At 44.3% G+C, this 16,438-nt stretch overlaps 1 protein-coding gene across 4 annotated transcripts in view; it reads right to left on the bottom strand.

The window, feature by feature from the left end:
* The window catches only part of LOC117359008 (protein STIP1 homolog), a 123,072-nt gene that overhangs the window by 4,075 nt on the left and 102,559 nt on the right, over positions 1–16,438 (bottom strand). For 3 of the 4 annotated variants that reach the window (XM_033941064.1, XM_033941066.1, XM_033941067.1), the window contains 2 exons: positions 15,456–15,568; positions 4,085–6,057 (listed from right to left, as the gene is read on the bottom strand). In XM_033941064.1, coding sequence (XP_033796955.1) covers positions 5,922–6,057; positions 15,456–15,568 — 249 coding nt within the window. In that variant the 3' untranslated portion in view covers positions 4,085–5,921. Of the gene's footprint in view, positions 1–4,084; positions 6,058–15,455; positions 15,569–16,438 lie in introns of those variants that run through there. The other variant, XM_033941065.1, reaches the window with a different exon arrangement.

The following is a 16,438-nucleotide window of genomic DNA, read 5'->3' as shown; positions in this document are numbered from 1 at the left end:
CAGCCAAAGACAATGACTTTTGTCAAGCATGGTGGACACATTCAGCCAAAGATAAAGATTTTTGCTACGTAACGACATGGTGCAATTCCGAAAGTTCGAACACCTGGCCAGGCTTAGACTGCTGATCCAAAACAAGTGGCTCATCCATATGAGAACGTGATTGCTTTTAACCGGAATGAACATAACGTGAACCTGAATAGAGGTGGGACCTATAACATCAGTGCGCATAAGCGGATTGTGTGCTTATCAGAATTGCAATTATCCATAGTTTACATTCATTGACTTTAATGTAAAAAAACAAAACAAAACAAAACACGGGACCATGGTGGTAGGCTGAAGATAACCGAAGCGTGCGATTAACTGAAGTGCACTTAGGTGGAGTCGACTGTATGTGCTGGGGTTCATGACCATAAGAACATAAGAATTGCCGCTGCTTGGTCAGACCTTTGGTCCATCGTGCCCAGCAGTCTGCTCAAGTGGCGACCCTCTGGTCAAAGACCAGCACCCTTAGACTAGCCCTACCTGCGTACATTCTGGTTCAGCAAGAACTTGTCTAACTTTGCCTTGAATCCCTGGAGGGTATTTTCCCCTATGACAGACTCCGGAAGAGCGTTCCAGTTTTCTACCACTCTCTGGATGAAGCAGAACTTCCTTACATTTGTACGGAATCTGTCCCCTTTTAACTTTAGAGAGTGCCCTCTTGTTCTCTCTACTTTGGAGAGGGTGAACAACCTGTCTTTATCTACTAAGTCTATTCCCTTCATTATCTTGAATGTTTTGATCATGTCCCCTCTCAGTCTCCTCTTTTCAAGGGAGAAAAGGCCCAGTTTCTCTAATCTCTCGCTGTACGGCAACTCCTCCATCCCCTTAACCATTTTAGTTGCTCTTCTCTGGACCCTTTCGAGTAGTACCGTGTCCTTCTTCATTTACGGTGACCAGTGCTGGACGCAGTATTCCAGGTGAGGGCGTACCATGGCCCGGTACAGCGGCATGATAACCTTCTCTGATCTGTTCGTGATCTCCTTCTTAATCATTCCTAGCATCCTATTTGCCCTTTTCTCCGCTGCTGCGCATTGCGCAGATGGCTTCATCAACCTGTTGACACTACTCCCAAGTCTCTTTCCTGGGGGGGTCTCTCCAAGTAACGCCCCAGACATCCTGTATTCGTGCATGAGATTTTTGTTACGTACATGCATCACTTTATACTTATCCACGTTGAACCTCATCTGCCATGTTGATGCCCATTCCTCGAGCATGATTATGTCATGTTGCAGATCTTCGCAATCCCCCCGTGTCTTCACTACTCTGAATAACTTCGTATCGCCTGCAAATTTAATCATCTCATTCGTCGTACCAATGTCCAGATCATTTATAAAGATGTTGAAGAGCACAGGTCCAAGCACTGAGCCCTGCGGCACCCCACTGGTGACGCTCTTGCAGTCCGAGTATCTGGGTTTTCTGTGGATTTGAACCTACCACCTAGGGAAGATGGAAGAAACAGCCTTAACCACTGAGCCACATCAGCTGGCTTCTAGTTACCAAGCTATTTTGAATGTCACATTTTTCTAAGTGCATTTGAGCTTTATTAGAGATCTGACCATTGAACAAGTGCAAAATTTTTTTCCTTTGAAGTTCCCTGAAGCAGGACCGAAACATGGCACGTCGGAACCTTTAAGCAGATAAGTGCATTTATGCAACATTCACAATTTGATAATTATTTGGACATATTGAAGATTGTAATCAATTAAAAAATTAAGAACAATTGGTCATTTATGAAAATATATACTATGATTGGGTGGTGAGGCTATATTTGGGGTTGAGTCCCTCTCCTTGGGCCTCCGGTCTCTGAGCATATACTTTTCTCACAGTGCTGCATTTCAAGATTGGTGAAAGTGTCAAGTATTTACATTACTGTATAGGGGAGTTTCATATATATTGTCTATTGAGATTTGCTCTTCCTTCAATTTGAGAAGGCGTTTTTCCCCTTCTTTTGTTTTTGACATAGGCAGTTTAAGTGCATAAATGCAAAAATTATATAAATTGCCCGCACTACTGCCAGGCACTCCCCTGACCTGTTCATTCCCTTTCCAGGTTTACCCCTCACTACCACCAACAACACACCTTGGAATTTTGGAAGACAGAGTTGGGAAAGATTCTGAAGAGGAAGAACCCAAGGTACAACTTAACAAAGCTATTGCCAAGAAGAATAAAGCCTGATGAAAGGACTATTCCCCAGGAAACTTCAGACTGGGAACCCAAACTCTGGACACAAAAGAATAAAACCCTTGACAAGACTCTGAACCTCTAGAAGCTTACAGGGCTCCTTTATACACTGGAACCAGGCAGAGTACTACTCTGGATATTCATTGGTACAGGAGTTACACACCAAACTCTACTATGCTGACTCTGTACTAATTAGCCATTGATATGAATTTCCTGGACCGACCAATGACCAATTTCATGGCTAATCCTAAGGGAAGTGCACCTGATGGTATGAGAGGAACCCCCCAACAAAAAAACCCCCCAAAAGAGAGATTGATTAAAGACAACCTATTTACATTCCTAAACAATAAAAGAAGGCAATTATGTTAAAAATCTACAAGTCATAGATATATAGAAACATGAAAGCAGATAAAGGCCAAAAGGCCCATCCAGTCTGCCCATCCACAGTATTTAAGATTACTCCTGAGCCTATCACCTCTTAACTTCATCCCATGCCATCTCACTCTGGAGTTTCCTGTCAATTGAAAGGGATTTAATGTTAGGAAGGGGGAAGCTTTATATATTAATATTCATATTGGGAAAATAATAGAGGGAGTGATGGGGGGAGGGTGGTAATTTTATGTATTATAAGATAAAATAGAAAGATTGTCAAGTGATGTGTTTAATTGTATTGCTTTAATGTTTGTACACTTGATGTAAGATTTAAAAATGAATAAAGAATTTTTTTTTAAAAAGAAAGGGATTTGCCTTATACATATTTATGCCATGCAGGTATTTAAACGTCTCTATCACATCTGCCTTTCCTCCAAAGTACACGATTTTTAAGTCTGTCCCTTATGATGTAGACCACTGATCATTTTCATAGCCTTCCTCTGGACTGATTATCCTGTTTATATCTTTTTTAAGGTGTGTTCTAAATGAGATCTCGCTAGTCTTATACAGGTGCATCAATAGCAAATTTTTCTTACTGGCCATTCTTCTCCCTATGCTCCCAAGAATCCTTCTAGCTTTCGCTGGCACCTTTTCAACCTGTTTGGCCACCTTAAGATCACCACATACTATCACACCCAAGTCCTGCTCCTTTCATGCACAAAGGTTCTTCACCACCTAAACTGTACTGTTTCTTTGCAACCCAAATACATGACCTTGAATTTCTTAACATTAACCACCTGTTTTACTAAGGTGCGCTAATCAAATTAGCACGTGCTAAACGCTAATGCGTCCATAGACTAACATGCACACGTTAGTGTTTAGCACGCGCTAAATTGATTAGCGCACCTTAGTAAAACAGGGCCTAAATATTAGCTGCCAAATTTCCTCAAGCATCATGAGGTCCTTCCTCAAGTTATCCACACCATCAGGGATGTGTACTCTATTGAAGATTTTGGTATCATCCACAATGAGGCAAATCTTACCAGACAGCCCTTCAGCAATATCGCTTACAAAAATGTTAAAAAGAACAGGCTGAACCTTGAGGCATACCATTGATAATATCCCTTTCCTCAGAGTGATCTCCACTGACCACTACCCTCTATCATCTTCAACTCAATGAGTTCCTGACCCAGTCTCTTACCCAGGGGCACATAACAAGGGCACTCATTTATTAGATGCCTGCGTGGAACACTGTCAAAAGCTTTGCTAAGATCTAAATACACCACATCTAGCATACTCTCTCTATCCAATTCTCTAGTCATCCAGTCAAAGAAATTGATCAGTTGTGTCTGACAAGACCTGCCTCCAGTGTTGCCTTGGGTCCTGTAATCCACTGGATTCCAGAAATGTTACTATTCTCTGTTTTAAAAGTGTTTCCATTAATTTACTTACCACAGAAGTCAGACTTGTGGGCCTGGAGTTCTCCACTTCTTCCTTACTTCCACTTTTGTAGAGAGAGACCACATCCACCCTTCTCCAGTCCTCCGATGCTACTCTTGACTCTAGAGAAGCATCAAATTGGCCAGCCACCAGAACTTCCTTAAGTTCCCTTGGAGTATAGCATCCAGACTCATTGCTTTGTCCATCTTTAGTTTAGCTAGCACTTCACTAATACAATCCTTTGAAAATCAATCTGGGTCTATCACACCTCCAGCTCTATTTGACTTGCTGTTACAATACTGACAGGACCATCCAGAGGATAAGACTTACCACAGGAGGTTTACCATTCTCTCAAAAACTTTCTTTATGAGATACCCAGTTCTGCAAGAAGGTGTGGGGGGAGGAGCATCTTCCCAGCAGAAGATGGTATCTCTCACTCCTTTTGCCTTTGACAGAGGAATGCCCCAGCCCCAGAGAGATTGTAAAGAATATCCCAAGACATCTTTCACACCAGAACACAGATATACAGTTAAGAAGGCCAAGGCATTGATTAAAGCAGACCAATCATTATTTTTGTATTTTAATTACAATAACCTAAACCTCATAAGAAACCTTGAGGAAGTTGAAATTTAGAAATTGTAGATTCTCAGGTAGCTATTTTGAATGAACCTATTATGGAGGAGGAGGAGATGGGATGAGTAAGGCCCCTATGGTAGATGGCTATTGGGCAGAAATATTAGCAGGTTCCAGTGCTGCACCACTTGTGATGTCATCACTGAAATCTCAGTGTCTCCATGTGCTGGTTGAGGATACCACCCACTTGTCTGGACTAGTCTAGCAGGATAAGGAATATATAAAATACAACAGACACACAAACATACTCTTGGCTTAAGTATTTTTCAGTATGACCACCTCAAAGACTTTTCTCCCACAGAAACTGAAAAGTGCAAAAGGGGAAATACCAAGAACAATGGCAGATGTGGAGCAAACATCCCTTAAACTCCAACACAGTCACTTTACCTATAATAAAGGTGAAAGATCATAGGTTACCCCATTTCCTGGAAAAATGAGGGATAAAGGGGGGAATGGGACTTGTATACCGCTTTTTTGTAGTTACACATTCAAAGCGGTTTACATTTATACAGGTACTTATTTTGTACCTGGGGCAATGGAGGATTAAGTGACTTGCCCAGGGTCACAAGGAGCAACATTGGGATTTGATCCCACAAACTCAGGGTGCTGAGGCAGTAGCTCTACCATTAGGCCACTCCTCACCTCTAGGATACCCATTTCCCAAAAAGGCTGGGCACTGAAGGATAACACTTGCTCAAACTAGGAATAATCTGTGCAAGATGAAATATCCCTTTCTTACCAGTGAAAGCTTGTAAGATACCATGTTCCCACCAGTAGAGAGCTATTACATTTTGAAGGATACCTTGCTCCCACTAGTGTAACATAAGCTTGAACACAGGGTAGAAGCTGTAAATGGGCCTTAAAGTCAATCTTTTTCAGCTTCATGCATGTTCGGGATACCCCTATTCCACAGCAATAGCCTTGGTTGCTCCAACTTCACTGGCCCTGGTTTCCAGCCATACAGAGCAATAAAAAGACACCTTGTGCCCACCAGTACTGAGCAGTGAAGGGATGACTTGTGCACCTGCTCAGACATTTCCCAGAGATATAAACAAACCCAATCCCATATGCACTGAATTAGGGGGCAGCAAGGGAAATGGATACCATTTGCTCTTTTCAAAGTGCGCTTCAAACATTTTTTGCATCCTGCCATGTACTAATCCTTGTCTTCATGGCAAGGTAAAACTCCATCCAATGGTTATCCAGAGCTTGGGAGAACAGCGACTAGACAGTGACTGCTCAAGTCTACTCTTTTATGATTTCCATGGCTTCCGGTCTACACCTTTGTTCTCAGGAATATGCCTATGCCGACACTTTTCTCCAAAATGGCAGCCAGTAGTTCTCCAGAAATAGCATTCATTGCCCCTCACTGGTCCCTTTCGCCTGTAGCTGTAGAGCAAGAAGGATCAAAATATTAGCAGACAAATTGCTCAGGCCTTTTGATTGCTAACTTTGCCAGAGTGTTTTCTGACTTAATGATCTTGAAACTGATAGATCAAGATCTTGTTAACAGTAAAAGCATAGAATCTGGATGAGGCAAAAAAATCAAAGTCACAATTCAGTGTCTTAAGTGAAAAAAGCAATTTTCCACATTTTAACTGTTTTCTAGTTTTCATTGAGGAATGTCTTCTGGGATCTTTACGTGGGCTCTAAAACATGGTAACATTGTATAGGGTAAACATTTATTTTGCCATTTGTTTTGTGGCATCTTGCATTATGTATAAGCCTCCATTTATGCCTATAACAAGAACATGCCAACCCAAACAGGACATTTTGAGAGAGGTTCCCAAATATTAAGCACAATACACTCTTGTATGATTTTTTGGGTTTTTTAAAATCATCGTCACCCCAATCTTAAAAGACCCAAAAGGAGCAACAGATCAACCATCCAACTACAGACCCATAGCCTCAATTCCACTATATGTCAAGCTAATGGAAGGCCTCAAGCTAAACTCCTCACCAACTATCTAGAAAACCACAACTTGCTCCACCTTACACAGTCTGGATTCAGAACCAACTTCAGCACTGAGACACTACTAGGCTCCCTTCTGGACACAGCTAGACAACACCTCAGCACAGGCAAAAAAATGCTGATTATACAACTAGATCTCACCGCAGCATTTGACCTGGTAGACCATGACATCCTGTTACAAATACTAGATAGAATAGGAATCGCAGGCAAAGTACACACATGATTTCAAGGATTCCTACAATCCAGGACCCACAGAGTAAAGACAGACAATGAAAAATCAGAACCATGGTCCAACCCCTGTGGCATACCCCAAGGATCGCCATTATCCCCAACACTCTTCAATTTCTACACTGCATCCCTCGGCACTTGCTTAGACAAAATAGGCTTAACTTCCTACAGCTATGCAGACGACATCACCATTCTCCTTCCTTTTGATCAACCAACGCCCACACACTACACAGAACTCTAGAAACAGTGGCAACATGGATGAAAGACCACAAACTAAAACTGAACCTAGACAAAACAAAATTCATACTTCTCGAAAAAAATAAAACTCCAACCATAACAAACCTAGAAATAAACTCACTCTACCCACTCTAAAACTTCTGGGAATGACGATAGACAGATGCTGCACCATGCAACCACAAATCCACAAAATAATACAGAAATCATTTGCGGTCTTGAGAAACCTAAGGCAAGTCCGAAAATTCTTCGACAGAAAACAATTCCAGCTCATGGAACAGTCCCTAGTCCTAGGTCTCCTTGACTACTGCGACATCTTCTATCTCCCCTGCCCCGCAACAATGATAAAACAACTACAAACAGTATAAAACACAGCCTTGAGACTAATCTATTCACTAAGAAACACGACCATATCACCAAGGCATACCTTGACTCACACTGGCTCCCAATTCAAGCAAGAATATTATTTAAATTCTACTGTCTACTATTTAAATCCATAAATGATGACAGCCCAGCCTACTTGAAAAACCGCCTAATCCAAACTACCACAACCAGACACAGGAGAACCCAGACACCATTCATATACCCTCAAATCAGACATCAAATGGAAAAAACTGTACGATGGCATTCTAGCCACACAGGCAGTAAAACTAGACCACCAACTACAAATCAGAGACATCAAACGGAAAAAACTGCACGATGGCCTTCTAGCCACACAGGCAGCAAAACTAGACCACCAACTCTCCAATTTACTAATCGTGACCCCCAGACTACAAAACTTTCAGAAAAGAAATAAAAACCCTGCTATTCAAGAAATCCATGAAGACTAACCTTTGTTTAATCTTTTGTAAACCGCATAGAACTTCACGATACTGCGGTATATAAACTGTTATTATTATTATTATTAACTAACACCGTATGAAACATTTCAATCCGCTCTACTCTACACCTCTGGACATGTCCAGAAATCCTCTTCTGTAATCCGCCTTGAACCACAAGGTAATGACGGAATAAAAATCACTAATGTAATGTAATGTAATGTAATGTAATGTGTGTTAACTCTTTGCTGTCCATTTACATTTATGGTATTCCTTTTCACCTATTGATTTTAGATTGTTCACTGCTTTAACCCATGGAATTGCAGTATAGAAAGTACCAAATAAATACTGATAAATTACTGATAGCAAAGTAATCAATCACATTGATAAGGCTCTATATAGCTCAGAAATTTTAGGGAAAGAGATATTTTAAAACCAAATTTTAATGTAAATTTAAAATAAATAATAGCAATATTATTAGTTTAAAAAGAGATTATATACTTACCGTAGTAAGCTCTTTTCCAGTAGATAGGTTAGACATTCTAGACAAGTGGGTTGTATCCCAATGGCTGTGTGCCACATGCAGAAGGAGTTCACTCTGGATTTTTTTCTGCGACCCTGCTCTACTTCACTATGCTCTCTGGCTCCACCTGTAGTTAGTACCCAAGCACCGAGAGCCACCTCACAAAACGGGAAGTAGAGACATCCATGGCAATCACATCCATAAACAACAGTTCTACTCAAGAATTAATATGCGAACATTAACTGCAAACAACCAACAAATGCATCAAAGGAGCTCAGAAATGACCCCTGCATAAAACAGGAACATATATACAGATTCTTCTCAGCCCATGACATCCAAGAATCAACTTGGAGAATCATAAACAGACTGAGACAGTAGGCAGGCACAGGAAGGACTAGATTGTCTCATCTATCTACTGGAAAAGAGCTTACGAGGATAAGTACATAATCTCTTTTTCCAGTGCAATAGATGAGACATTCTAGACAAGTGGGACGTACAAAAGCAGTTCCAAAAGGCTAGGGCAGGCTGACTGCGTTGACCCTCAAGACTGAGGACACAAAGGCAGAGTCCCGTCTCAATGCCACATCCACTTTGTAGAATTTGGCAAACATGTGCAGAGTGGACCAAGTAGCTGTCCTACAGATCTCCTAAGGAGAGATCGTTTTAGTCTCAGCCCACGAGGAGGCCATGCTTCTAGTAGAATGCGCCTTAATAGACACAGGAGACTGTTTACCACAAAGAATATAAGCTGATGAAATGGCCTTACTTGGAAATAGTGGCCTTGGAAATGGCAGTGCCCTGCTTAGAAGAATGAGTCAGCACAAAAAGATGGTCAGAGAAGCGAAACTCATTATTAACGTAGAACTCTTTGGACATCCAATTTTCGCAAAATGCACATACTCACGGAAAACTTCCCCACAGGATCTGGCAACTGGCTAGAAAATCTTCAAGCCTATAAGGAGAATAACCGAGGCAGAAAAGCAGGCTATTCCAAACAACTGAGTGTATACATAGAGGGCAGGCCATATGGATTATCGAAGGTATAAACCTAATCTTCCATTCTGTTACATCCCTTCTGGATTCCATATGCTAGGTGACGAACCAAAGCAATTGTAACAGCTAGAGAGGAACAGAAGAGCCTACCCTCAGCACTGAGGTCCCAAAAGCGGCATCAGAACGAGCCACCACATCCACTCTGTAAAACCGGGTAAAAGTATCAAGAGAGGACCAAATAACTGCCCTGCAAATTTCATCAGGATGAAATCGCGGAAGACTTTGCCCACGACGCAGCCACATTTCTAGTCGAGTGCGCTTTAAGTGAAATCGGTGGCTGCTTGCCGTGGGCAATGTAAGTCGCAGAAATGTATTTATTTATTTATGGCCATTCGAAATGGCCATTCGAATCCATCAAGCGATCAAAGACTTGGATGCTGGCTGACCATGGCAAGGCGCAGCAATCAGGACAAAAAGGTGATCAGACAGCCTGAAATCATTAGTCTTCTCCAAATAGTAGAGCAAGACTCTCCAGACATCCAACTTGCGTAAAACCTGATCTTTGCGCTCCGAACCTGTAGGATGAAACGCAGACAACCGAACCTTCTGGTTCACATGAAAGGTTGATACCTTCAGCAGAAAGGAAGGTACAGTACTGAGACCACCTACGTCCGAAATACGGAGAAAAGGTTCCCTGCACGAAAGAGTCTGAAGTTCCGATATACGCCATGCCGAGACAATGGCAACCAGAAAGTCTTGATCGTTAGATCCAGAAGGGAAGCATCCATCCATAGTTCAAACAGGGCCTCTCCAAGGCCTTGCAAAACAATGTTAAGATTCCACGAAGGGAAAGGAAGACATAATGGGAGGATGCAAACAAAGAACCCCTCTCATAAATCTGGTAAGCGAAAACATGAGAGGCCTGTAACCTGAACTTTAAGGGAGGCTACTGCCAGACCCTTGTCTAGGCTCTCCTGAAGAAAAGCCAGGACCACCAAAATGGGAGCCCTCTCAGGCTCCACCTGATCCTTAGCACACCACTGTTGGAGAGCCTTCCAAGCTTTGGCATAAGACGCCATAGTAGTCGAGATAACTACCTCCTAATAACCATGCTTCATCAAGGCTTAGCACTCAAAAGCCATGCAATAAGACCAAAGCGCCGTGGAGTTTTCATGGGCACCTGACTGAGAAGCTATCGGAAGAACTAGCTGGAGCTTCTCGTCCCACTGAAGACAGATGAGATCTGCATACCAAGTGCGACAAGGTCAATCTGGAGCTACTAAAATCACCAGGCTGGGATGCATTGCTATTCGGCAGATGACCCGACCGACCAGAGGCCACGGAGGGAACACATAAAGGAGCTTGTAAACAGGCCAGGGCTGAACCAAGGAGTCCAGCCCTAGGCTTCCATGCTGCATTCTTCAACTGAAAAAGTGCCTGGCCTTTGAGTTCTCTGCTGAAGCCATCAAGTCCATCTGGGGCTGACCCCAGGGCTGCACAATCAGCCGGAACATCTTTGAGAGGGACCATTCTCCCGGGTTCAGGATCTGTCAGCTGAGGAAGTCTGTCTGAACGTTGTCGACTTAGTCCACATGGGCCACTGAGAAAGAGAGAAAATGAGCTTCCACCCAGCGAAACAGCATGCGAACCTCCTGGCCGAAGGGATCACTTCTTGTGCCCCTAGACGATTTATGTACACCACTACCGTGGTGTTGTGGAGAAGACCTGCACTGCTTTTCCTTCCAGAAGGGGCTGGAGAGCAAGTAACACCCTGAGCTCCAGACTATTGATTGACCAATGTTTCTGACAGGGAGTCCACTGCCCTTGAATATAACAATCCCTGCAGTGAGCACCCCACCCTGACAGGCTGGCATCTGTCTGGCATCCACTCTGATATCCGAAGAAGCCTGCCCAGATGCAGAGCTTCTCCCTAAAGCTACCAGCTCAAACTGCTGCGAGCTGGCTCCGTCCAGGGGAGCGGCATCTGAAGGGGATGATGCTGTGGAGACCACCAAGAGAGGAGGGACTCCTGTAATGGGTACATGTGAGCTCGGGCCCCGAAGACTGCCTCCAAGGAGGCTGCCATGGATTTCAGAACCTGAAGATAAAGCCAGGCCGTGGGAGACGGAAAGTCCAGAAGAGCTCTGACCTGCTGCTGAAATGTCTGTCCGCATGCCTTAGGAAGAAACACACGACCCTGCCTAGTGTCAAAGAAAAGAGAGAAAGTTCATATATTAATGGTGTATATTGTTTTTCAAAAACAAGGAAAAGGACCTCAAATGCCCAAACCTCAGCCTCCAATGAGTGTCTTACTAGGGTATGATTTTTATGATCTGTCCAAAAACCGTGTTAATTTTTAATTAATTTATTTATTTATTGCAAAATTTAAGTGAATATTTTCACCCCAAATTTTTAAAACTATATCCACATATTCGTGAAAAAAACAACTAAGTACTTAACTTTATATGGTTCAAGGCCAAAAGGCCCACAGAGATCCCTTTGGAGTCTACTATATAGTCTTTTTGACACTGGCACAGCAGGTTGACAAGGCCACGACGTGACCGCCAGCTGCAGCGAAGAGCGGGGTCCACAAATACGCTTTCTGGAGAAGCCAAATAAATTCTGGTGAAAAGTCACACTCCGCCACCATGGTAGGGATCTGTTGAGGCACACTCGCCCCACTAAAAGAGTCCCCAGACTCAGAATGCAGGCATTTTGCACCAGACTCCAGAAGTCACGGACCAAGGCCAGCTCCCCAGCCCTAGAGTATACGGAGGCGGCAAATTCTGAAGTTCCCGCCCCCTCCCTCTGCATTCTACGGTCGCTGATTTGGCACCAATCCAGCACAATCACTGCACACATCCAGCAGATTTTAAGCAAATCGAGGGGTATTGAGGCAGAAATAAAATTTTGAAACAAAGATCAATAAAAATCCAAGATGGCCACCACCAGTGAATTTGTGCCAAAAACAGCAAAAATAAACAAAGTGAATTTGCGCCAAAAAAAGCTAAAATAAACAAAACCTGAAAATAAAACATAGCAAAATCCGGGGTCTGACAATCTTATGTTCTTAAGCTGCGGAAGGTCCGCTGCCTTGTGCATGGAATTATCAGCTGTGTCGAGCCCCAAAAACAAAGAGGGACACCCCACCAGGCTAGCTGAGCATTTAGTTACCTGCTTAACTGGGGAAGAAAGCAAACTTTGCACTGCCACTACCGCAAGGCTCGTGTCGCAAAGACACTTCTGAGGCATTAAAAGTGCACAATCCTGGCAAGAATTCACACTAGGAGAGCCCAAGGGCTCTATCCTAAAAAGGATTGAGGCAAAAAAATTAAATTTTGGAGAAGCAGGGAGCCTTTGAAAAAAAGATTGCAAAAAAAATCCAAGATGGCCATCGCTAAATATGCCATATATTGCAATATTTTTCAGAGTCAGCAAACTTTAAAAATTACGATTTTTGTATTTTTCAGGTGGGGAAATGCAGAAACCTTCAAAACTTGGAAATTCAGACCCCCCTCTGATTCACCTCACAAGCTGACAAGCCTTTACTCATGGTGACCTGTGCTGGGAATGTGCTGTAGCCTGCCTCAGCTTTCTTACAGAAGCTGGAATCAGAGAATCACTGCCTCATGCAGGGAATGTCTCCTTGACGCTGATCTTCAGGCTGCCAGTCAGACTCCGCACCTGACTGCACCTCCATCCTCGTGGACCAATGGATGTGCTCAAAAATGGGTGGAAGTCAGAAACACAGCTGGCACTCTGCGAGACACCACCAAGTTTCCTAGTTATGCTTAATAGCCTGCGCTCGAACCTTTGTTCGGCAAAAGGAGAGAAAATGGGGATGGCTCCAAGCTCCTTAGAAGCAGATAAAGGTTGGCTGACAGGTACCACCAGAGATCAGCCTGTCAGCTGCAGACCGAAGTCTGTGTTCTTCATGCAGAAGACAGAGAAAGGGAGTCCAAAAATGCAACAAAAAACCCCAACACCCACAAAGGTGAAACTGTCTCCAGAACTGGGATGAAAAAGTGTACTTTTGTGAAATAAACTACACTTTTTCATCTGTGTTCTCCATGCAGCCAGAACTGAAGAACTGCTCTAAGAACTAGTAAATCTCAAAAAAGGATGAAAAACTGAATAACAAAAAGGAGAGAGCAGAACAAGCACACTCCTGCTGGCACGTGTACAGAAGGGAAAAACTACAGGTGAAGCCAGAGAGAACAGTTAAGTAGAGCAGAGCCACAGAAAAAAATCCAAAGTGGATTCTTTCTGCATATGGCATGTGGCCATTGGGACACAACCCATTTGTCTAGAATATCTCATCTATTGCACTGGAAAAACCTTTTGATGCTGAAGGGAGGTAAACACGCATTCAGGCCCTGATTCTCCAAAGTGCCGTCCCGATTTTAGGCAGCTGTAGGCATCCTACAACTGTCTAATCAGCCAATCAGGATGCACGTTTAAAAAAAAAAAAAATGCTTCCCAGGCAGGCCTGAAGGCGCCTCCGGGAGCCTAGGGAGACCCGCAAGATGCCTAAGCTCATCTAAGGGCCTTAGGCGGGCCTTAGGCTGAATCTAGGCGGCCCTACGCATCTCCCTAGTAGAGGAGAAGCTTAAAATGTAGGCCAGCAAAATGCTGGTCTACATTGTAAGTAGACGCGGCCGCTATACTTATCGCGGCAAGGGATCTCTCTGCCGCGATAAGTATAGCGGGCCGCGGCCTGTCCGCTGGCAGGAAGGGTGCCCAATCCCTCCTGCCCGAAGACGCACCCCCCCGGCGCTAACAACCCCCAAACCTCCACTCCACCAAACCTGTTCTTACGGCGTGATGGGTGTTGCACGTCCAGCCGGCAGGCAAGCCTGGTCGAAATGAGGCGGGCCCGCCCCTTCCTGCCGAAACCTAAGGCCTGATTGGCCCAGGCTCTAGAAGCCTGGACCAATCAGGCCTTAGGCATAGCGGGTCCGCACATCCCCACTTAATCTAAGGTCTGATTGGCCAATCAGACCTTAGACTTAGTGGGATGGGCGGATCCGCTATGCCTAAGGCCTGATTGGTCCAGGCTTCTAGAGCCTGGGCCAATCAGGCCTTAGGTTTCGGCAGGATGGGCTGGGAAGGGGCGGGCCCGCCTCATTTCGACCAGGCTTGCCTGCCGGCTGGACGTGCAAGACCCATCTCGCCGTACAGGTTTGGTGGAGTGGAGGTTTGGGGGTTGATAGCGCCGGGGGGGGGGGGGGTGTCTTCGGGCAGGAGGGATTGGGCACCCTCCTGCCCGCGATCGATATTGTCAGGGGGGGGGGGTAGATCAGTAATGTCGGGGGGGGGGGGGGGGGGGGGGGCGGTTGGTAGTGTCGGGGAGGGGGGGGTGGTCGGTAGTGTCGGGAGGGTGCGTCTTCGGGCAGGAGGGATTGGGCACCCTTCCTGCCAGCGATCAGACAGGCCGCGGCCTGCTATACTTATCGGGTCAGAGAGATCCCTTGCCGCGATAAGTGTAGCGGGCCGTGTCTAATCTAACCCGATTCTCTAATCCGCGTCTGTAACATGGACGCCAGTTTACAGAATCAGGGTTTAGTTTAGGCCGATTCTGAATAGGACGCCTCTCCCGGGCGTCCTATACAGAATCAGGGCCTAGGTGTCTTGCGGGCCTCGCCTTCAATATAGGCGGCCTGCCTGGGGAGCATTTTTTTAAAAAACGTGTATCCCGATTGGCTGATTAGACAGCTGTAGGACGCCTACAGCTGCCTAAAATCGGGACGCACTTTTGGAGAATCAGGGCCTCAGGGTATATAACTCCCGTGGCTATGGTACATGGGAGAATAACCCAATTAAAAGGCAGCAGACAAAACCCTGAATCCACATATTCAGCACTTACATTTTCCATTCCCAGTCACATCCCACCAAATGTAAACCTCTGCAGAGGAGGGATTTAGGAGGGATAACCATACATCAGTTGTGTGTGGCTGGGAATCTACTCTCCCATTTCTTGTGACCTCAGAATGGTGTCCTTTTTCCCTGGAAGTCTTACCCAGTCTGGGTTGCCACTGCTTTGGTTTGCGTTGCTGCTGTGCTCACAGTGAAAGCTCGGTAACACCGGTCAGGATATCTGATTACTAACTTTGTATTCTCTAGTTCTTTACCCTGCAGTTGGCAGAAGAGTATGCATTAGTCTCCTGTCATAGGCTTTGAAAATTCATTATCCACTTATGACCAGTCCTTGTGCTACTTTAGTCCAATCCTGACCCAGTCTACGAAGACAGTCTAATAACTCAGTTGCTTTTATTTAACTGCATTTGACAGCGGTATTACTCCATCTACTCCAGCTGTATCCCTCTGCACAGCTTTAACACAGTAGTCGACAATACAAGTTTATTCAATCTGATATTTCATCCACCAAACACTGTCTCCTAATATAATGAACCACTCACCCTTGCTAAGAGTCAATTCTGCAACATATCTAGAAGACCAGAAGGCCATTTGGGCTGAGTGTAAGTGGAATGTTTTCTTTTACTAGCAAATATGAACTCAAGTTTCACAGCTCAGGGTTGCACAGGAATTGTTTAGTTCTAATCTCACTGGAGCCTAAAATATTCTATTTTCAATGACGGCACGCTGGGGGGCAGGAGGGGTTGGGAGTCAGAATAACCTGAACAGAGCAGCAGTTAAAACCCTAACCACCTTACTGGTTTGACTTTGTTATGCTACTTTGCTGAGAAAGTACCTTTAAAACTCTCTCAAATCTTAACTGGAAATGATTTGATCAAAAAATTCTATCGCATTAAAATTTTACTACTCTGTCTCCTTTTTATCACCTATCCATATCTCTCTGTCTCTCACCCACCCCTAGCCGTCTGTCTTTCACCTTGCCCACTCCTCTCTCCTCCTGTGAGACTTTCATTGGAATGCTTTTATGTTTCATTTATATACTGGTATTTACCAACATTTATTATTTCTGATCTGAAGGGTTACCTTCAAAAGCAAATCAAACACTGCACTAAGTCCAATAAAAAG

The sequence above is a fragment of the Geotrypetes seraphini genome, chromosome 4 (genome assembly GCF_902459505.1).
Source record: "Geotrypetes seraphini chromosome 4, aGeoSer1.1, whole genome shotgun sequence".
NCBI classification, from domain to species: domain Eukaryota; kingdom Metazoa; phylum Chordata; class Amphibia; order Gymnophiona; family Dermophiidae; genus Geotrypetes; species Geotrypetes seraphini.
The sequence above is the reverse complement of the archived record's forward strand: the minus strand, read 5'-3'. Positions and strand labels throughout refer to the sequence as shown.